The sequence below is a fragment of the Lonchura striata genome, chromosome Z (genome assembly GCF_046129695.1).
Source record: "Lonchura striata isolate bLonStr1 chromosome Z, bLonStr1.mat, whole genome shotgun sequence".
NCBI classification, from domain to species: domain Eukaryota; kingdom Metazoa; phylum Chordata; class Aves; order Passeriformes; family Estrildidae; genus Lonchura; species Lonchura striata.
This window is the reverse complement of record NC_134642.1, coordinates 17,929,933-17,952,511: the sequence shown is the minus strand read 5'-3', so window position 1 is coordinate 17,952,511 and position 22,579 is coordinate 17,929,933. Positions and strand designations below refer to the sequence as shown.

At 36.8% G+C, this 22,579-nt stretch overlaps 1 protein-coding gene across 2 annotated transcripts in view; it reads right to left on the bottom strand.

Moving 5' to 3' along the window:
* Window positions 1-875: 875 nt before the first annotated feature.
* The window catches only part of KDM4C (lysine demethylase 4C), a 245,840-nt gene continuing 224,136 nt past the window's right edge, over window positions 876-22,579 (bottom strand). For both annotated transcript variants that reach the window (XM_021531680.2, XM_077790001.1), the window contains exons 20-22: window positions 7,505-7,624; window positions 3,624-3,716; window positions 876-1,861 (exon numbers count right to left, since the gene is read on the bottom strand). In XM_021531680.2, the coding sequence (XP_021387355.2) occupies window positions 1,685-1,861; window positions 3,624-3,716; window positions 7,505-7,624 (390 nt within the window). In that variant the 3' untranslated portion in view covers window positions 876-1,684. The remainder of the gene's footprint in view (window positions 1,862-3,623; window positions 3,717-7,504; window positions 7,625-22,579) is intronic.

Sequence of the window (22,579 nt, the reverse complement as noted above, 5' to 3'; positions counted from 1 at the left end):
AGAAACCCAGCCACACAAACCCCATACAACATGACTATTAGCTGCACATAACTGTAGAAGGCATCAGCAATCTTACATTTTGCAAATCTGTCATTAGTTTTTATCTTTTCTTTACAATACCAAAAAGAGCCCTGATACTGTGAAATATGCCAGACAGCATCCACCACAACCCAGTGCCTTTAGAGAAAGTGTTATCAATTAGATATACATTCCAACTGTCACAGCAAAGCAATTTCTTAGACTAAAGGGATTCTGAGTGATTTCATGGTACAAGAAAAGATAGTCAATGTAACACAGAAAACTTAATATTGTCAGTTGAGGTGTCACAGGGCAACTGAAAAGATTTTATTGCCCTCTTGAAAAATTAAGAATAATCATGGAAGAGCTTCAGTGAAACACAGATCTGAATACCTCAGCATATAAAGGTAATTTTGTACAGAAAAAATCTCTGGTCCATATATTCAGGTTTTTTGCAACCAGAGCCCTAGAAATAGCAGTGTTTAGATTTAAATTAGATTTTGGAGGACTCTTTTTCCTGTGGCAGACAGTCAGAAATCCTGCTGACTGTCCAATTTACAAGAAAGAGATGATGTCATTTTGATAACGCTCCCTTCTAGGTTCACATACCCAAGTGTTCAGACAAATTCAGACTTTGTGTTTTCTGTGAAACATCCAAAAAGGTCAAGATACCAAAGATTGAAGAGAAACAGAAAGAAAAGAAATGAAAGTACAGTACTTACCAACTCTGCATTTTAACCCTAAGCTATGTGAGTGTCTGTGTGTATATTCTGTTGTGTTCAGAAAAATACAGCATATATTCTTGATTCCTACAGGTATGAAACAATAGGGTTCAAAATCACATCAACAGGAAAATGTTGCAATTGTAGTAAAGCATTTATTTATTTTAAAACATGATTACATTGCTAGAACATTATTTCAAAATAAAATCCATAATATATTCATTTAAAACTAGGCTGTTAAGCATATATATTTAAATTTTAATTTTCATACACACAGTGAAAGAAATTAATATTTTACAAGTAGCTCTTTATAATAGACTTTATGAAAAACATGTTTAAAAATAACTGCCAAAATCTGCCTCTTTAAATATACAAAATATCCTTGCTGTGCTGAAGATACCTCTCTCAAAAGCCAAAAATATCTAAATCAACAACTGAGTCCACATCAAATCCTACCGAAAACAGTAGTGACATAAAAATGTAAAAGCACTGTACAAATTAAGTACAGCCTTTTTTGTTTCAGTACTGTACAAACCTACTTTTGTTTTAAAAATGTTTTATAAAAACTGCTATTTTTGAGCTTAACATCCTTTCCTGTGTGCAGAAGAAAGTAAGCCACTGACATTACCTCTGCTTACTAAAATGTCTCCTTCTCAGAATTGTGAATTAAAGAATTCAAAGGGAATTTAACCACTTATTTCGATGACAGAAGAACTGAAACTTCTCTTCAGCGTATCATTTAGTAATCTCTCTTGGTATCCCCCTGGTTTTATAATACAAAATATTACAAATTATTAAATACACTAACTGATGAAGTCAGAACTCAAGTACTTCAGATTACACCGATTAGTTCACTGTAAAACTGAGTGTTCAGTTAAAAAACCCAATAGCAAATAATGCTGCATGCTTTTTAATCAAGAACACTTTCTCTTCTCTTGCTTCCTTTACAGTCCCTTCTGGCATTTCTTTTGGAATGAGCTTTTTAAGAAGGTGCGGTATCCTGGATCATCCACATATTCATTCTTAAAGCGAGAACTCAATACTCTCTGCCTTTTCTTCTCTCCCAAGATAATATCAGCTCCATAAAATGTGTCTTCAAATCGCATGGCAGAAGCTGTAGACTAAAATTCGGCATTAATTATACATACATACAATTTTTATCTTTCTGTATTTTGCATATTCTATTCAGTGTTAAATTCTCTATGTCGATAGTGTTCCTTGGAAACACGTAACTAATATCTGTTGTTAGTTTGGATTTTATCCAGGTATCACACAGTCATGACAATTCTAGCTGAGAAAACAGTGACATGGAAGCGATGCAACCATTGGACAGGTTTGATCCTAGCAGTATCATGCAATATTCACCACCTTGTGTTATTAAGGAAAGTTTTAAATGCAAGCTACTATGTCATGCATGCCTGAAAAGAAGCCTGGGCACTGCCTAATTTGCAAAGAATCAGGGTCACAGTTTGGTCACTCATCATCAAATTTATACCAGTTGGGAATCCCCACTAACAAAGCAGTGGAGTAACAAACAGCAAGCCATTTGGGCAGAATCAGAAGCAAAATAATTTGGATCAACTTAAACTGCTGGAGTCACAGAAGAATTCCAAGATTAATAAAAATGTCATTTAGAAGGAACTGGTGTCTTTTACTTCAGTAGACAGAAACAGGATCATAGGCTGTCTTTAATTTGCACTGTGTTCTGCACAAGAAAGGGAAGGAGGTGTTGGGCATACCTTGAGGACTAACCTATATATTTCTAGAATTTCAGGCACTAGGTAAAAATCATGCAGAAGTCTCAATAACAGCTGCAGTGTTTTTTATTCAGCTGACCAAATTTGATGTTTTTAATCTACAGTTAACTCCCTAATGAAGTTAATAAACAAATAAATAAAAAGACATATTGATTTCTAAAAAATCAATTTTAAAAACAATAGCATAAACCCCATTATTATTATTCTTATTATTATCCCGAGAATGCAACAGTTTGCATTCTAAACAAAGAGATAGCAAAAAAAGATAGTACTCTTTCCAAGTATAATAAAAAACTCCATTATATGGTTCTTTTAACATTTTCCAAGACATCTATCTTAACCCTAATCAGGACACTGAAAGTTTGTGCATTTATCCCAATTCCCTGACATAAAGGTTTCTTAACCCAGAATATTTGACCAGTGTTACTTTACATCAGAAAGAACTATCTTAAGACAAGTAAAAACAGCAATCTCGTCCAACTAAGGTATGGAAACACTTTCCCTTTTCAACCTCCATGAGTCATGCTCTTTGTGAGGTTCAACACTTTTCTACTAGGCAGGCATACATAAAAATATAGCTGGTGGATGTTGTTTGAAACAGCAGGAAACAAAAAAAAGCAGCAAAGATTTGGTTTAAAACCAAAGAAGACTAGTGAAATGCTGGTAAGTCCTGCCAGCAACATTAATGAGTTTTGATCAGTTATATTGTGCCTTACAAGAAGTTAATTGCCTTTTTATAAAATTAAAGCTCTTAAAATCACAAAGCTCTGAGAATATGGAAAGTTTTTTTAAAAACAATATGTGTTGTAAGCATACTGAAAGAACAGAATGTCTGTCAATTTAAATGTTTACTAACTTGGTCATTCCTGATCTGACAGATGAGACAAACATGATGTCCCTTTTAGGAGAAAAGAATTATGTCTGACAACAGCATTTGCCTGTACTGGAAGAAGAACTAACCATCTCACTAGACACCTCCTAACTGGGCTGATTTAGCCAGTCTTAAGTGTATAGGCTTCATAAAACATGAAATTGAAAATCCAAAATAAATCCTAGTATAGTGTTACTGGTCGTTTGAGAATATATACTTATATATATTAGAAAGTAAGCATCAGCAAATACTCACTAAACGTGCTTTTACTCTCTTAGGGAGCTCTTCATCCAGTGTATATATTTCTTCTCTCTTCATTACTATTTGAGAACCATCTTCAAACTCCAACTAATTGAAAAAAAATGGGTATTTGAAAATAAAATAATAATTAACTCTTGCAGGAAGTTCCTGGAAATGTTTCCATATGAAAATACATAAGCAAAGAAGATTTATATACAGACATTCTGCTATCTGTTTTAGCACAGAATTAGGCTGAAACATAAAAAATGTTATTTCTTAGGAACTGCAACACATACCTCATTGAAAATAATACCTAGGCAAAAAGACTTCAAAATCAGCACTGACACATACAAAATGAAGTAAAATTTTTTAGATTAGGAATGCTGAACAGTAACAAGACAGGCAACATTATTTTGCAGGACTGACATATTAAAATGTCCTTGTGTCATTTTTATTTGTCTATATTTTTTTTATTTTCTTCTAATAAATAAAAAATTAATTTTAACATCCCATGATTCAAGGCTGAGGAAGACCATGTCAAAAGAAAGTGTGAGTGACAACTAAGGAAATACCAGTTAACAGAATTTTATTGAATCTGATGGAATTTCTTTTAAATGCTCTGTTCAGAAGATGAAAAGCTTTATCATGCTTAGGTTTAGATATAATCCAATATGAACCCTGTTAGCAGAAAATGAGAAAGGAAATGTAACTAGGTGTGAGGAATGTTAAAATGCTAAGGCTTTGAAGCATTTAAGCTTTTTCAGTAGCTGCTGATTTTTTCCTCTATTTTAATACTTCATCTAACAGTTGTGAATTTCAGCTATTATCTGTGACTGCAGTTTAGCTCCCACAGAAACTATAATTTAAAGTTTTGTATAAAATTAGAAGTCCCATTCTACATCCTTAAGTGATTTACTAAGACTATGTGAATTGACAACATCCTATCTGACTAGAAGAATAAGCACAAATACAAACATAGGAGAATACTGACTTATAGAAAGTATTATTACAAATGAACAATCATTTGTTCAAGCATGAACAAGCATTTGAACTTATAAATGGACTGTGTTTTTTTTCAAATTAAAAGCTTGCTGTAGCTGAGTATGTTAGATTAATATGTGAACAGCTGAAAAATCCGTATGTCCATTCTCAACAGCCAGGTAACAGACTATGATCTATTAACTTCTTTAGAAACAATTTTTCCACTGCAACTAGTAGGGCTGCACAAATCTGGAATGCATATAAAATGCATACAGTGCACAAATGGATAAAAAAGCCACGAGAATCATCCTTACTCCTTTCTGCTCCTGTTATTAACCCCATAAGCCTACTCTGTTAGCAGTATGTTTGAGGAACTTAAAGGTCAATTTGCCTTAAGCTTGTTTCATTAAGTGACGGCAATCCACGGTGCAGGAACAGTCTTTCTGCAATTCCTGTTCCTTCCTGTACAACACATTTGGTAACATTTTTGCATAATACAGTTAGTAATAAAGTTTTTTGCATCCCTGGTGAAAAAACTAGGTAGGAAATTAACTCTGACACTTCATGTGATAAGAAAATATCTTCTTAAATGGTCTCTATATTTGTTTATACTTACAGTGTACAGAACGATGCAAACACTTCATACAAGGGAATGCCATGCTTGTGGTATGAAATACATTGCAATTTACCATGAAGAGTAAGTGGAAGTTCTTTAGGTATCATCCAGCATATCACACTGTAAATAATTTGCCTACACTTGATAGTAAACACAACAAGAGCTTCTCTAAGACTTTCAACAGTATCACAATTCATGCAAAATATAAACCCACTATCTCTAATAGCTCTGATTCAATTCAGATTGCAGATCCTACATTTCAAATCATCAGTTTTAATAAACAAGTTAATACACTTGGATTCTGCTGCTGTACTGTGTCTGCATGATATGTTACTGTCTTCATGAGATTTTTTTTCTATAAGCACATAATAAATTAAAGAAAAGCTGTTCGAAAGCAATTAATGGAGTGAATGGATAATTTAATACATTCAAACTCAATTGTGAACCTCAATATCAGAAATCATCAAGAAGTCAGATGTAGATCACATTAATAATTTCACTTGAGCACCTGCTTCATTTGGCAGGTTTAGCTCTGCTTAGGGATTGTGTAGGATACTCGCTGACAAATGAAAACTGCATGACACAAATTCTGATGCATTGTGTCATAGCTCCTGCATGCTCAAGTACTGCTGCATTTGGTACAAATGTCTGATCAACATGACAAAAAATTCACAGAATTTTTCAACTAGAACAGATTTGCTTTATGAGATCTAAGAAATCACACAGAAGACTGGGTAAGAGAATCTCAAAGGTGTAACATAGCTCACACCAGATGAAAATAAACCTTTTTGTATGTGTGAGTCCTGGGAGCTTTTAGACACTGTTTAGAAAGACGCAAGGAAGAACTGCTAGTATGTCTTGAAGTTAATCTTGCACCCTTCCTGTCATAAACTTTTTCTAATCTGTGGCCACAGCAGCCTCTCTCTCATCCTGAAGACTAAATACTTGCTTTTCTCTATAGTTCTATGTATTGCAATATGGACTCCCTCTAACCTTTAAACTTTGTCATCCCCCCCGTGATAGGGGTTGTTAGAGGCAATTTACAGGAATTTATGCTTGTTATGCTGAGGAACTCTAAACCTTGCTGAGCCTCCACATGCTTATCCATTGTCCTTAAAAAAAACCTCATTTAATCATGTTGTTCAAGGGGTCTAAAATAAGACAATGTTGTTTGTTTTGACTATGTCATATTCTTTCAAATATGAAAGACAACAACATTCATCTAATTTACCTCACAGTATTCCTCAGAAGACTAGTTGTTCAAAAGATTAAATGATTTGAAGATTAATGTTACTACAGAAAAATAATCTTCATACTTTATAAAGAACTTTTGACCTTCACAACATAACACAGCTGCTAAATATAAGGGAAGAGGTAAGATTTAGAGACTAGCTCAAGACTTTAGGCATTTGAGCACTTGAATTCGATTGCAAGTCATTGGAAAAGTGAGAAGGTCAATGCAGCAAGTAATTTAGCTTCCCAGTGCCTTAATTTATCTAGAGATATAATAGTAAATTTGCCATTCTGGTACAGTAATGTGAGGCCCCCTGATGAAAAGAGTTACATAAGTGAAAATGATTACATATATATAAAAGAAATAGATCTAGACTCTCATTCTTTCAGAAGTGCTATTATTATTGTGATTGTTTTATTGCAGTTTCTACCATTCACTTGGGTACTCAAAGCTGCTGACTGATTTTTCTCAAAGGCAAGCCCAAAAAAAACCAGTAATTGTTACTCTGAAATCAGAAGTCAGCTTTTTAGCTTTGCCTTCAGTGTTCCCTTTTGCCTTTGCAGAGGATAAAATGCTCCTTAGATTAATTAATTCAAAAATGCCTCAGACAAATGAATGTTATGCTCTTCTTCCTAGTGTCCCCCCTTCCAACCTCTTATGAAATGCCTCAGGTTCATTGCAGGCTCATACCATACTTAATTTTATGTCATTAATCGTATAATTAGTTGTGAACCTATTAAATGAAAGTAAACAACCTGCAGAAAATAACAAATGTCATCTTTCAATCTTAATGTTCCACCTGTTTACCTGAGTTCTTAAAGAAAGCATGTAATTTTCTTAATTTTGTAAGACCAAGTGAAACCTCTTTCCCAAACAGCGCATAGCAGGTGCTACTGGGTTAGAAAGTTTTGCATATTAGATAAAGTGTTGTAACAGTTACATTAAGAGCTCACACTTCAGCCTTCTTCAGCTTTGAAGGTGTGGCTGGACACTCCAATGCCAGAGCCAAAGGAGCAATTTAAAATAAAGACATCTTAGCACATGGTAATAAACACAGATACTCACCTGATACATGTCAGCTGTATTTGTTCCCAGATACTTTGCACCATACAGTTTTCCATCAGGCCATTTCACTTGGACAGCCTCTCCCTCTGCAGGTGGACCCAGCCTTAGGCAATCTCTGCTCTATTTACAAAGAAGGATGGATTCTCAAATCAGTGAGTGAGCCACTGCACCGAAATTACCAGTAAGATGCTTTTACAACTTGGTAATTGGGAAAGATTTATTACCATGCATGTTTCAAGTTTTATAATCCTGCTAATGGGCTAAAGCTAATGTTAGCCCTTATGAAAATTAAATACTGACCAACTAAATATTCTTTACAGCTTGATGCTGCATTGGCAAGACAACATATGCATAAATCAGATAGCTATCAGCAACTATGATACACTTCAACCAAAATTAATTTCTAACACACACTGAAAATAAGGATCACTAAAGTGCAATTGAATATGTGCAATACTTTCTCTTTTACATATCCAAGTAATTCATGTTTCATTAACCATAGCACATGATGCTATCTTTGCTGACTGAAACATACATGGATCAAACCATAAATGGTGAGAATGCCATGACTTTTTTGCTTAGCTGATGGAGAAACGCTAAAAGAATCCAAATGCTTGTGAAATAAAATTAGGGGGAAATATTTTTTTTCATCGGATATGAAGCATTTTTGTTCTAATGGTTTGGTCAACTTTTGTGCCTGACTTGTTGAGCATGTCAGAACATCAGTAGCTGCAACGTGTTCTTGTAATGGTTTCTTTTGTCCCATATGTCTCAGTATGACCTAAATGACTAATTTTCAGGGCACACCAACTGCACACCCATAACAGCAGCTGCTCACATGAGAAAATAAGACAAAGGACCCAAAAATGATGTGACACATCTGGGCTCACCAATTCTCTGTTCAAATCCTCATTGCAACAAAGGCATCTCTACTTCATAGTGACTACATCACAAGACCTGTCACGTAAATTAGTGCTGAGTGCTATTCTCCTGGGCGTGAGAAGACTTAGTCAGTGACCACATTACTTGAGCTCATAAGTTCTCTACAGTGGGAAGAGAGAAGATAAAGATAAGGACACAGTGACAGGACCTGGCACTATATCAGGCTGCCACAATACTATCACTGTCTTCTTAGGTTTATGTACAATAACTTAGAAAAATATTTGTATTTTGAGTTAACAATTCACTTCCAACAGAGGCCAATGATTATCATGACAAAGAACTTAAAATGTAGGAGCAAAAATGCACTCCAGGGATCTTCACTTGGACATTATCTTGATGTAATATCATTCTAGCCAAATGCAACCTTTATAAACTGATTTTAATCATATGTATCTTAATCCATGAGTTTGATTCAACATGGGATAAAAGAAATTAAAAGCTGGATTTTCACAGAAACATTTTCCTGCATGACAACACTGTCTCTGTCACCCTCAGGTGCTGTGCAAAGACTTTAAAATATGCCCTCCATGTTTGCCTGGCAAAGGTTGCAGTGGTAAACAAAGAAAGATATATCCTTCCAATGTCACCATACATTTGGAGCATGCGGAATTACTGTATTAATCTTCCCAATATTTTCAGGAGAGGCAGGAGGGAAGGGGAAAGGATGGCTACTGCAGAGGAATAATTATGACTTTGCAGGGGACAGGGATTACTAAATGTTATCATGGCTCTGACTATAAATTATTTTAGACTGTATTCTTAGTTGTTCTCTCCTCAGTGATGACTGTCAAAATGGTTATTGTCATTATGATACTTCTTCCACTATCTATTTATTGCAAAAGTGCAAAAAGGAGTCCTGGCTAAGTATCTTGAAACGAATTTTTAAAATGCATCATGGAATGGAATAAATTTTCTGAAAACAAACAATCTAACAACACTGTCAAGCCTAACATTAATTTTCCAAGAACAAAAGCCCAGCATGAATTACTCCCTTTGCAACTTCCACAAGAAAAAATATCTCATGGACTCTAGGATAGCTAATGGAATTGCTCATTTGGAAAATTAGAGTCCTCATACAAATAACTAGACAAATGACTACCTCATTCTTCATGTATCATCACAATGTCTTAGTCTATGGAACAATATTTAGTAAATTGGTATTAGTTTTTATTAATTCCTACCAGAACTCCTACCTTTTATTTTCACAGGATCATAATCATTTCAGATTCTCTTTTTACTGCACAAATAATTATTACAATTTTTTTCTTGGGAATGATAAGACCTATTTCTTAGACTGTCAAAATGGCAAAAATGCAATCTCACTTTTTTCTCATATAACGAAAAGTCAGACAACTTATGGTTGGTATAGCAATCCTTCAACATACCCATACCAACTGTAAATAACATACAGCGTGGGCTCAATCTACATTCAGCTTACAAACCATGCACATGTCCTATACAATTATGCAATGTATTTCCTTCTTTATAGAAATGGACAAATCATGCCCATCTGTACTGAAAATATGATTTGCTTACATGTCCAGTTTCACATTGCTGCTGTTGCACAGCTCAGAGTTCAAACTCCAACCACAACTACCTATGTCTAAAGATGAATACTTCAAGGCCTCCCTGGGCCATTAATCCAAGCATTCAACAATGCTCACAGTGAAAAAGTCATTTTTCTTAAGTGAAGAAAAATCCTGTGTTGAGGAATTTCCTGTATTTCAGTTGGCACCTGACTTCTTTCTTCCTACCTGACATCATTCTGCATCACCAAGAAGTGTATGGCTTCATCCTCTTTATTTCCCACATCACATATTGACACAGTTGGATGAGATCCTTCTGAGTTTACAGCTCTCCTGAACAGTCCCAGATCTGTCAGTCCACTCATATCACAGATGCTTGAGTTACTCCATCACTTTCAAATCCTTTTACGAAATTTGTTCTTCTATGTCCACATCCTTCTTGTACAGGTAAGACCATAGCTAGACACATTACTGCAGATATGGTCTCCCCAGTGTTAGGTTTACAACCATTCAAAAGGACACTTCAAGAGCATAACATGTCAGTAATAATAATACTACTTCTGGAACTTTTCTTGTTTATCAAAGGTAGTACTTTCTGGGTTTAGAAACATTTATTTTGGAATTCATTATATACACTAAACTAAAATAGTAAGCAATCTATTTGCAAGAGATGATGGAAATCTATGTTGAAATACTGGGGCTGTCTTCTATGCTGTCATGAAGGAATTCACACACAGAGCACTGCAGATAAAGAAGACATTTCTTTTATTTTTCTTCTGATAGTCTGTTGTTTTTACCAGAGAGGTTGGTTTGATTTATTAAGGCTGGACACAGAATTTGCAAGTAACAAATCCAATTACAGTGGCAGGTGATGGTTCACACAAACTAGGAACTGTGGAGTCACACTGAGAAAAAGAAGGAAGACTGCACCTGAAGCATGCACTGGAATCCAGGAACTTGAAAAATTGCAATAATTTGAATACAGCCACTGACACTTGAAGAAAATATCTTCAAATACATTCAAATGCTTTCCTAAATTAAGGCAAAGAGGTATAGATATTCTGGTCTAAGATAAACTTATGAACTATTGAGACTGTTCTCCTAAGCTGTCAAAAACTGATGTACCTTGGATGCCTACATATTTTTTTCTGCAATGTTTCCCTGATTATTCGGTCATTAAATCAACTATCTCAAACTCAGTAATTATTTTCAAAACTGTAAGACTGTCAGAGCCTTTGACTTCTTTCAGATTTGATCCAAAGGAGCCAACTGAAAACAAGTATCTATCCTCTGAACTTCTCTATATGGGCTTGCAGGATCAGTGTTCCTTTTACTGTAAGCCAAGCACATGTTTGTGTCCACCTGAAGGAATTGAAAAGGTACGAGCCTGTGAGCGCTGGTGATATGCTACCTAGAGTCCAGTGACAACTGGCTGGTGCTTTTCTCAAATCACTCTCTATCATGTTTGAAAATTCAGAGTAGTCAGACAAAGTTCCTGGTGACTGTAAAAGGAAACATCGCTCCTATTTTTTAAATGAGGAGAAAGGAGAGTCAGACCTTTGAGCCTCACTTCTGTGCATGAGACGATCATGGAGCAGATCTTTGTGGAGGACATATTAAGACACATGCAAGGAAAGGAAGGTGATCCAAGACAGCCAACATGGCTTTGCTAAGGGCAAATCAGGCCTGACTGACTAGAGGCCTTCTATGATGGTGTCCTGGTTCTGGCCAGGACAGGGTTAATTTTTGCAGTAGCCAGGAGAGGCCGTGGATAGGCCTGGAGGTTAATCTATACCAGGTGCACCATGGTGCCAGGGGCCAAGCCAACACTGCAAGTGGCCCTAAGACTGAGGCTGGGAGCAGCCACGGCCAGCAGCAGCTGCCACCATCCCGGTGTGCCCCATGGCCAGGATGTGAGACTGGGGACGCCGTGTGGCGGCTGCCATCTCAGCATGGCTCACAATTAACTTTACTCACTCAGGCACTTACAGCCAGCTGTGCTGCAGACAAAAGGGCAGAAGTGGCAGCAGCTTTTCTGGCACCACATCGGCTGGCACAGCTCCTGCACTAGAGACCACTGACCAGCAGTGAAAAGCATGGAGAGCAATTCCCCAGTGTGGAGCCCAGTTGAGATCAACCCTTCAGTGCTGCAGAACTCTATAGAAACCTTCCAGTTGATCCAACCTGAGAATAAATGAACCTATGGACACCAATTCTCTCTCAAGAGAGAAAAAAGGAAAAGGTGAAAGCAAATGTGAGAGCAAAATGGTGACACTAAAGTCAGTGAAAAGAAGGGAGGGGGAGGAGGAGGTGTGCTGGGTGTCATAGCTGAGATTCTTCTGCAAGCCATGATGAGGACTGTAATAGAACAAACTGTTTCCCTATAATTCATGAAGTGCATGGAGGAGATGCAGCATTCCATCAGAAAAAGTGCTCGCACTGGAGTGTGTGTATGCTGAAAAGCTGTCACCTGGTGAAAGTCTTGAACAGACAGAGAGAACCCTTGCTTCCACAGATAAAAGAGGACCCTTGCTTCCAAACTAGAACAGCTCATCCTTAAAAACTGCGCCCCATGAACTAATGGCCCAAGAACAAGAACAGTTGTGGGACAACTGCTTTGCCTGTGGGAGAAGGACTCCAATTACAGCAGGTCAGGCAGGACTGCTACTCGTGAACATTACAACCACGGTGGAGAAATTCACTGAGAACTGTCTCCCATGGGAAGTATCCCATGGCACAGCAAGAGACTCCTCTCCCTAAGTGAACTGAAGAAAGATTGTCAAAAGTGACAAACTGACTAAAAACTCTGTGTTTTGTCTCCCTGCACTGTCAGTGGGAAAGAAAGAAGGGTTGGGTGGGGAAAGTGTTCTAAATGTTTATTTTAGTTCTCATTATCCTCTTTTAATTATGTTGATTATTTTTTCTTTACATCTTTTAACTTTTTGAGCGTGTATTGACCTTAACTTTTTTTTCTTCACAATCCTTACCTCAACATATGAACCTGACTTTTAAAAATTTTTGTTTTCCCCTCCTCTGCTCAACTACATCAGAAGAGAATGAGTGAATGATTTTTCATTGTGCACTGGCATTTAGCCAATGTTAAACCCATGCCACTTATATCACTGTCTAGAAACCTGAGGCTTACATTCATCAATTGGCATAAATTTAAAGTAAATTTTTAGACAGAATAACCTCCTCTTTTTCTAAACCATTTAATTATTTTGAAACTAGTTGAATAATTTTCAAACCTACCATATCAGTAACATTCTTTCACCGATTTCCCAGGGGGATGACTATACAAAATCCATAACACAGAGCAGCCAGCTGTCATCAAGCATTAACTAAGACAGAAAACAAATCTGGTTGGTACCTCTTTCTTCGGGAGTATTTTAACTGAGCAATCCCAATTCTGTGACCAACCTCAGGAGCTACAGTTTTATTTTCCTCAATACTAACAGAACTGTTCATCTGTTTAACTGCAGACACAGCACTGAGCTTGCTTTTTGTTATTTTTCAAATCATTCTCATTTAGACTGTATTCAAAATAAATTATTTTTGTTTGTTTAAATTGTATTCAAATTATGGTATTTTCCTTAATGTCACCTAGCAAACATCTCTATGTCTCCTTGACACTTCTGGCTTTCACTTCCTGATTGGCTTTGTTTCAAAAAGAAGGTACAAAATGCCCCACTGTATACTGAAATTGTTGTCAAATACCACTGATGATATAATTGACATAAACAACACAGGTTAAAAGTGGTTAAGTGTGACTCTTGCAACAGGTTTTTTTTAACTAGTATATACTTCTAATCTGTTTTTTGCTGTATGGCATTGTAAACATAGCAAGATAATAAAATACACAGGAATGTAATACATTATTTCACCTAATGGTAATGGATTAAAATAAAAATACACAGAACCTGACTGGGATTATTTTTCTTGGATGCTATGAGTTTAAAGATGGATGAAACATTAGCTCAAACATAGTATTTCCAACCGTTATTTTAGCTGCATGTATTTCTCACCTTTCAAAGTCACTCATTATTTCTGTATCATATGACACCAAAATCCTCTAGGAAGATGTACTTCAATCACTCAACAGCAGTTTTCCAGAAAGACTGTGAAAGAATCCATTTCATAGTGCTGCCACAGCTTTCTGTATTAAAAAGTTCTTCCAGCCTTCCAACAGGATGCTCTTGTCCATGCAATCAGGCAAGATGGAATGGCAAAAGGCAGAGGTAAGCAGAACCTTGGCTTCAGCTCCACAGCTGGCCTGGTGAAGCAGATCCTTTCTGTATTGTCCCACCCCTACTGCAGAGGGGCCATGGCACAATATTTTAATCCTCCTCCTGCCAGACTGAAAGCTCATAATCTAGCCCTGAGGTTCTAAAGATCAACGAGAAGTAGATATTGAAAAGACTGACTATAGAGAAATCTCAGATTCTGTAATTGCATTAAACTTGACTTTCCTATGTACCTACATATTATTTTTACTCTAAATCATGCTGTGTTCATAAATATATACATATTGTTAGAATCAGAGAAATAGAAATTGTTCATTTTCTCTCATCCCCTGCATTTCTTAAGTATCTAAGAATAGTTCAGACATTACTGTTAGTCTATCTAACCACACTTTGCACAGAGAAAGCCATTGTATTGACTTTTAGCCTAGAAATGTCATGGTTTCTGAAAAATAACTTTAAATTAGTGCATGGTCTCCAAAACTCAAAACACCAAAAACCTCTGTCCTCTTATATTTGAGAAACTGAAATTCACTTTACAGTAAACGGAATTCATAACACATTCATTTCAATTTAAAACAAATGAGTATTCTTGTATTAATCACAAAATTAACAGTAACTTCTCACAACACAGACAAAACACACTAATTACATATGACTTTCACTGGTAAGACTTCAAGTAGTTTTCTAGTTCCTAGACTTAAAACGTGAAAAAGTAATAAAAATCCAGGCATGATTTTTTTGCTTTTGCACAGAAATGGTCCTCATGGTTACTCCAGCTGAACAGCAGGATTAGCTTTTAAAATTTCCCCTTAAATTAGGACCTGAATTAAATTTACTACCCTATTTCATTGCTTCTAGGGTATACATAATGAGATAGTACTTCCTGTACTAACAGAAAATAGATGAAGATGGTTTAACAAGGAGTGCAGAAGAAAGCACAAGGTGGCCATACCATTAGGAAGCGACCTTTCCAAGGCCATTCTGCAAAAGAACTTCATCCAAATTTTCTTCTCTGTCTCCATTTTGTCAGCTAATATTAACTTTCAACATGAATAGTAGTGATTAAGCTTCCACAGTCCTGCTCACTGGTGGTTGTTTTAAAAAGGGAGCATGACTAATGTGATTACAACCAATACCTCCAATTTAGAAAAGCTGGCCATACAGAAAAATACCACATCGCAACTGCAAACACTGAATATATCTACCAACACCACTAAAGTGCAAGCGCAGAAACAAATTGTGGAAACTCTCTGAAACCACCACTAATCTCAATTGTCAAACTGTTTTTCTTTCCAAAGCTGATAGTATATACTAGTTGATGCAAATTTTTAGAAACACAAAATTAGGTCTCATATGTTCCAAGGCAATTTGAAAGGAAAGGAGAGTGGTAGCTAATTTGTCACAGTCAGATTTTTATCTAAACAGGAACAACAATTTACACAGTGTATTAGCATTTGAAAGAGAAAGCCTGATTCCCAGGAGTGCAGTTCCGGGTTTGAATTGGTATAAATTCAGTGAAATCACCAGATTAACAGAACAGTTACTGTAATTCAGCAAATTTAGCTTTGAATCACAAATGGGAGCATAAAAATACTTTAAATTGAAGTACAATATGTTGTCTTTAAAATATTACTGAATGTTCTCCTATGAAGTGAATACATGCTTTTATGAAAGAAAACTGGAATATAAATGGGACCATGCATTCACACATAAATATAAAAATTTCCTATTTTCTACCCAGCTTAGAAAATTACTATTTTAACCATTGCATTGCCTTTCAGTGAAGTGTTAATAATACAAATTCATGCATAATGCTAGTTGATAGACACAGAATTGCCCGGAAGACAACAACTTAAACAATTGCAGAATGTGACTTAGGATGTCCAGGGTGGTACTGGGCATCACAATAAGGCACAGTAGAGAGGACACTAAAGGGTACAATACGCTCTTATGGGACAAAACTGAGTGTCAGCAGGAGGAAGCTGAAGTTGCCAAGGACACCTGGATGTCTAATTAGCTATGAGGAACAAGACTTCTGTAGTGTAGCAGAAAATCCTATCTTATAGTTACATTTAAGTCAGGTGAGACTGAACGCTGAGATTGAAGGGCCTCCTCTCCTGCCCACCTGTGTATATCCTCCCTGTAAATCAGTTACAGTCAGATGAGTACAAAGACCAGCTCATGTGCTGCTCCTGGTCCCTCCTTAGGATGCAACACAGACACAAAATAAAATATGAGTCTTCCAACATTTCCTCTACTGAGCCCCAGTAAATCTAGTAATAACTTTCTTCTGCACAACAGTGTTGTAAACTAACAGATGAAAAAATCTTGCAATTCCTGGATTTCCTCAGAAAATAGGTGGGAGGTGAAATAACACTCCTATCTCAATCCCAGCAGTCCAACCTCATCTCAAAGATTCCTGTGCAAATTCTAGTGATTTCACCATGTTCCATAGGCTCATCACAACTGTACTCATTGTGGTCACAGACAAGGACACAGACTGTCTTTGCAAACACAAGAAGTGTTGTAATATATTCTTCTTTCACCTGCCTCACTGCAAAGTCAGCCATCTTATCATGAACTGCAAAGTAATGATTTATCTTCCATTTTGTTTCTCCTGCAAGGCATTATGAATTCCTCTCCTGTGAGGCATTACCTTCAACCCATCTAACATCATTATTGTTAAGGATCCATAAAGCATTTGATCATAAAGTGGAAAGGCTATTCTACAAGGAAATGGTAAAAAGATAATACTTCTATTTGAAGCTTTAATTTGCCTATAATCTGTTCAATATTCATTTTTTATGCTTATCTACTAAGTTGCCTGTCTTTCTGCTGTCATATGAAACAAAGAAGTAAGAGCAACAGAAAAATTATTTGTGTTCTCCATAATAGAGTACAGTGAAAGTGTAAATCAAGAGTTATGGTACTGTACAAGTTTTAGATTAAAATAATACTACATCTGTTGATGCTTTGTAGCTTCAAGAGTTAAACAATGGAATAAAACCCCTCAATCTCCAGCCTTAGACTTAGCCCTTGGTTTTGAAATATTTTGATTTTAACTTACAAAGAGCACAGTTTTCAAAACAGGAATTAATTTGTATTAGTATTCAGAAGATGCAATAATTATTCACATGTAAAAACCATATCATTCTGGGTATAAGCATTTGTAAATCTAGTGAAAAAGTTCTCAACTACAAAAATGTGTTAAAATAAATTTTCCCTGTTCACAAACTCAAAGTAAATTCTTCATAACATATATAAATATTAAAATTATTGGAGTATTTCACAGAACAAGAATGCCAAATCCTACACAATCTCTATAAATTGACCAAGCCAGAAAAAGAAACCTAAGTTTTTTCTGAGACATGTCACACAGCTCTCAAATTTGCTTTCCAAAATTTTTCAGAATTACTTGTCAACGATCACAACATACAACTTTCTGAGAAGTGAGTTCAATTACGCAGCAGTATTGTAATGCTGCAAAAAACAACTGTACCAGCCCAACATGAATTGCATATTATTCAGTTTATAGACTCAATGTCACAGTTAAGAAAACTTTCAGAAAGTTGCTAAACCAATTATAATTAATTATGTCTTCTTTCCCACATCACAAAAACAATTCCCACAGCTTTTGACTAAGTTTATATCAAATACAATCTAGCTCTTGCTACCTTCAGAAATGCATTACATTCCTACTTCATATGCTCAGAAACTATTGGTGGTGGTGGTACTGGAGTGCACCCAGAATCTACAAATTGCCCAGAAAATGTGCAAAGTTAGCTATTATCATTTCCTTACCAATTTTTACAGATTTACATACCCTTATAATAAAACTTGAACAATAATTATTGTATGCCAGCAGTCAAATGGATCTTTCACAAAGAGGCAGCAAACACTACTCTTTAAAAATTTGATTAAAACAGGTAGATAAGCAGAAAAGAGTCGTCAGAAGACATAAGGAGAGAAAAGTATACAGAAGAGAAATCACTAGGAAAAAATGCTGGAAACTAGTCAGGAATTCAGTAATTTATAATGCCAGACAAGTTTGATAGAAGAAAAGTAACATGTGTCTTCTTTGTAAGACAGATTGTCACAACCCAGCCCCTAGTAAGGCTAGAATCAAAACTTCTGGATTTCTACATACAGATGGACATTAAATAGGGTCTCAAGATTTACATGCTAGCCCAGTATCTCCAAATGTCTATTGTTCAAGAAGTATGGTTTTTCAAAAGCAGAGGCAAATGTATTAACATAACAGATACTGAGAAGCTGCCCAAGTATTACATCTGCAGACACACACTTCCTTCACCAGTGGAAGTCAGTAGTCACAGTCAAAGTCATTAGAGAGAAGTTCCTGAAACAAGATTTTTTCCTTGAAACTACATCCTGAGCACTGACATTCACAGCTTTCAAAAGTGAGCTACCTTTTCTAATCTGCACATGCGAAAAGTTCCACCAAAATAAGGGCACATTATTGTTTTCTAATATTATTCCCTTCAGCTGGCCTGGAGGAAATAATTTTTGAAAAACTGTCCAGCTAAATCACATTTTTTTCTGCACCTCAAAGAAGGATGAAGTAAATCTGTTCTGTCTCCCATTTATCTAATAATACCCAATTGTTTTCGGACAATCTGTATTCATCTTAACTCATTCACCTGTAAATTATCCCAATTACCCCTTGTCTCGCATAATTATTAAAGTTATAAATGCATTTGCAGTTTCGAACCCCTGCAAGGGGTATCTAGGCCAGAAAAGATCATGCAAAACCTCAGTAATTCCATGATAATCAAAACAGATAGAATTGGCTCAGTGTATAGAGTATATGTGTAGAGTGCATATACAGTTGAGCGTGGGTCATGGGATATCAAAACTTTTTTTCATCATTTTGTAGGATATGAAGTGAGCATTTGTTGTCTAGGATAGTAGAGGATTGCAAAGAAGTCCCTCACTTAAAAAAGTTGCAGGTTATTGTTAGCAGTTTATTTCATTAGCAGATTCTTAAACTACATTGCTATCACATTGACAGGTTTTTCTTCAGATACTAGTAACTAAATTGTACGGATTTTTCTGTCCTTTTGTTTTTAATAAATAAAGCAGGGAATAACCATTTTAGATGGTGTAAAATCTAGGTGCACACACTAAAAATCTGCAGCCTTTGTAATAATTTAAGTAAAGTACTTTGGTTGTCAGAGTTCTCAAGAGCCCTGTTCCTCCCTCTCCTGAGAGTGGCAAATTTAAAGTATTGATAGACACAGAAAGGCAGAGTTTAATCTTCTCATTTTCTCTTCACACTGAGGGCTTTCTTGTGTCCACTGCTGGAGGAAGGTACTTGCAATAAGTATCAACAAAATTCTGTTAAGGATTCAGGTATCACTGCTGGTATGTTAAAAAATTCACTGCTTGGTGGTTCTTTTCTCACGCTTCAATTTTTCTCAAGGTGGCATCCATTTAAAAAGAACTGGTAGAAAAAAATCAAGGAAAATGTCAGACAGAGTAATGTGACACATGCAAAAATGAACTGAAATTATATCTGAACAGAGAGATCTAGCTGGAGATCAGGAAATAAAGGAGAGTTTATCACCTTAACAAAAAAGAGGCAGCCAGCTCAGGAGAACTACAAGGATGTTGTAAGGTTATGCAGGGAGAAAATTAGGACCAAAGCCCAGCTAGACTGTAATCTGTCTACTGCCATAAAAGAAAATGAAAAATGTTTCTGTAAACATTCACACCAAAAGGAAAGCTAAATAGAATCTCCATCCTTAACTGGATGCTGTGGGAAAATACAGTGAAAAAGAATGAGGAAAAGGCTGAGGGACTTAACTGCTTTCTTTGCTTCAGTCTTTAATACCAGTTTTTCTGTGAGAATCAGTCCCTTGAGGTTGAAGACAGGGATAGGGAGCAGAATGAAGCCCCAACAATCCAACATGAAATGGTCAGCAATCTGCTATACCTCTTAGACAAACACAAATCTATTGGACTGTGTGGGATCCACCCAGGGTACTGAGGGAGCTTGTGGAAGAGTTTGCTGAGCCATGTTGCATCATTTACCAGCAGTTCCAGCTAACTTGGGAGGTCCCAGTTGAATGGAGGTTGACAAATGTTATACCCATCTTCAAGGTTGGTCAAAATGTGAACTCAGGGAACTAGAGGCATGTCAGACTGAGTGCCAGGGGAAGTGGCACTTTCCCTCAGTGCCAAGGGAAGTCACGGAGCAGATCATCCGAAGTGCCATCAAACAGCAGTACAATGACAAAATGAGGCCCAGCCAGCAGGGGTTTGTGAAAGGCAGGTGCTGCTCAATCAACAGGATCTCCTTCTGTAACAAGGTGACAGCCTTAGTAGATAAAGAAAAAGGTGTATATGTTGTCTGCCTTGACTTTCACAAAGCCTTTAAAGGCATTTTACACAATATTCCCCTGCAGAAACTGGTTTTCTGTGGTTTGTATAGATACACTGTTCACTAGGTAAAAAAACCTCCTGGAAATCTGAGCTTAGAGTGGTAGTGGGTGAAATTACATCCAGCTGGGAGCTGGTGGTCAGTGGTGGCCCTCAGGGTGCAGTACTGGGGCCAGTTCTGTTCATTAATTTCACTGATCACTTGGACAACAGGATCAAATGAACAGTCATTTTACATGACTGCAAAATATCAAGTTGGGTGGGAGTGTTGATCTGCTGGTGAGAAGACTCTGTGAGTCTGTAAGGCTCTGCAGAGGGATCAGGAATCTGGACAGGCTGGAGTGATGGACCAAGGCCAGTGGTGGGAGGTTCAGCTACAGTAAATGTTGGTTCGGCTCCGTTGGGTCGTGCCCTTGAGCCACAACAACCCGAAACAGCATTCCAAGTTTGTAGAAGGCCAATGGCATCTTGGCCTGTACCAGGAACAGTTTAGCCAGCAGGACAAGGGCAGGGATTGTCCTCCTGTACTCAGCACTGCTGAGGATTTGTCCTGTGCTCATTTTTGGGCCCCTCGCTCCAAGAAGGACGTTGAGGTGCTGGAGCAGGTCCAGAGAAGGGCAATGGAGCACAAGCCCTGTGAGGAGCAGCTGAAGGAGCTGGGGTTGTTTAGCCTGGAGAAAAAAGGAAGCTCAGGGGAGACCTTATTGCTTTCTACAACTGCCTGAAAGGAGGCTGTAGACAGGTGATCTCTTGTCCCAGGCAACAAGTGCTGCCTTGTGAGATGTGATCTGAGATGTGAGAAAATGGCCTCAGGTTGGTTTAGATTGGAAATGAGGAAATATTTCATCAAATGGATTACCAAACACTAGAACTGGCTGCCCAGGGAAGAGCTTGAGACAAGAGCCCTGTCTGCAGTGAAAAGACATGCAGAGATGGTGAATGCCTTAACCAGAACTAATATATATTTTTTAAAAAGAATGCTTTCTGGATTTTATTAGAACCTCAGAAAATTGACAAACTGTGGTTCTGCAAAATATCTTCTTGAACTCCTGAATATAGGATCAATTGTTTTTCCAAACACATCTCATTTCATCAACACTTAAGATGCTCTTGCTTTTAAGGAATAATTACAACACCATTACATAACCTACCATGTTAAAACAATGTTATTTGATTTATAGATTTCAATAAGCAAATTCCCTCTCTTTGGGTTGTGGACATAACTACCCACAGTGCAATGTCACCTTCTCAGTGTATAACACCAACATTTATACACTTATAAGTAAACTAAAACACAGTGTGGTTATGTCATGGCAGCAATTGCATTCATTTTTGTTCACCTAGTTGTCTTGAAAACCACAAGGTGAATCCATGACATCAAAGAATTATCTGTAATTCTTTGATGTCATGAACCAGGGTACTTAAGAGGGCAAGAGCCTGGAAGGATGTTTCTGTTTCAGGGTATGTGCTCAGCTCTCCTGTAATCAGACCTCTCAACAGACTCAAAGCATATTTCACTCTGCAATTATCTTTTTTCTTCCTTGCAATCAATACAATAAGGTATCTATCTCCCCCCAGATATGTATACTGCAAAGCCTCCCTGTTCTTGATTTTAATAAGGTAACATGGGAACAACTTCATACCAATCTTACATATATATGTATATAAAACATATTGTCAGCCACAATATATACACAAACAAATCTTCTAGCTATATACCAAGAGTAATAACTTCTAGCAAAATGCTACGATAAACCAGTGCCATAGCCACTGGGTACCAAAACAAAACAAAACACAAAACAAAACCCCACAAAAACAAACAAACAAAAAACCAAACAAACCCACCAAAAAAAACCATCCCAAAAAAGAAATTGTGGGATAGCCTCCATAAATGATGAGATCAAAGAACTGAAAAACTCTCTGATGCATAATCTGTGAACTGACATCTGGCCTACTGGTCAGAA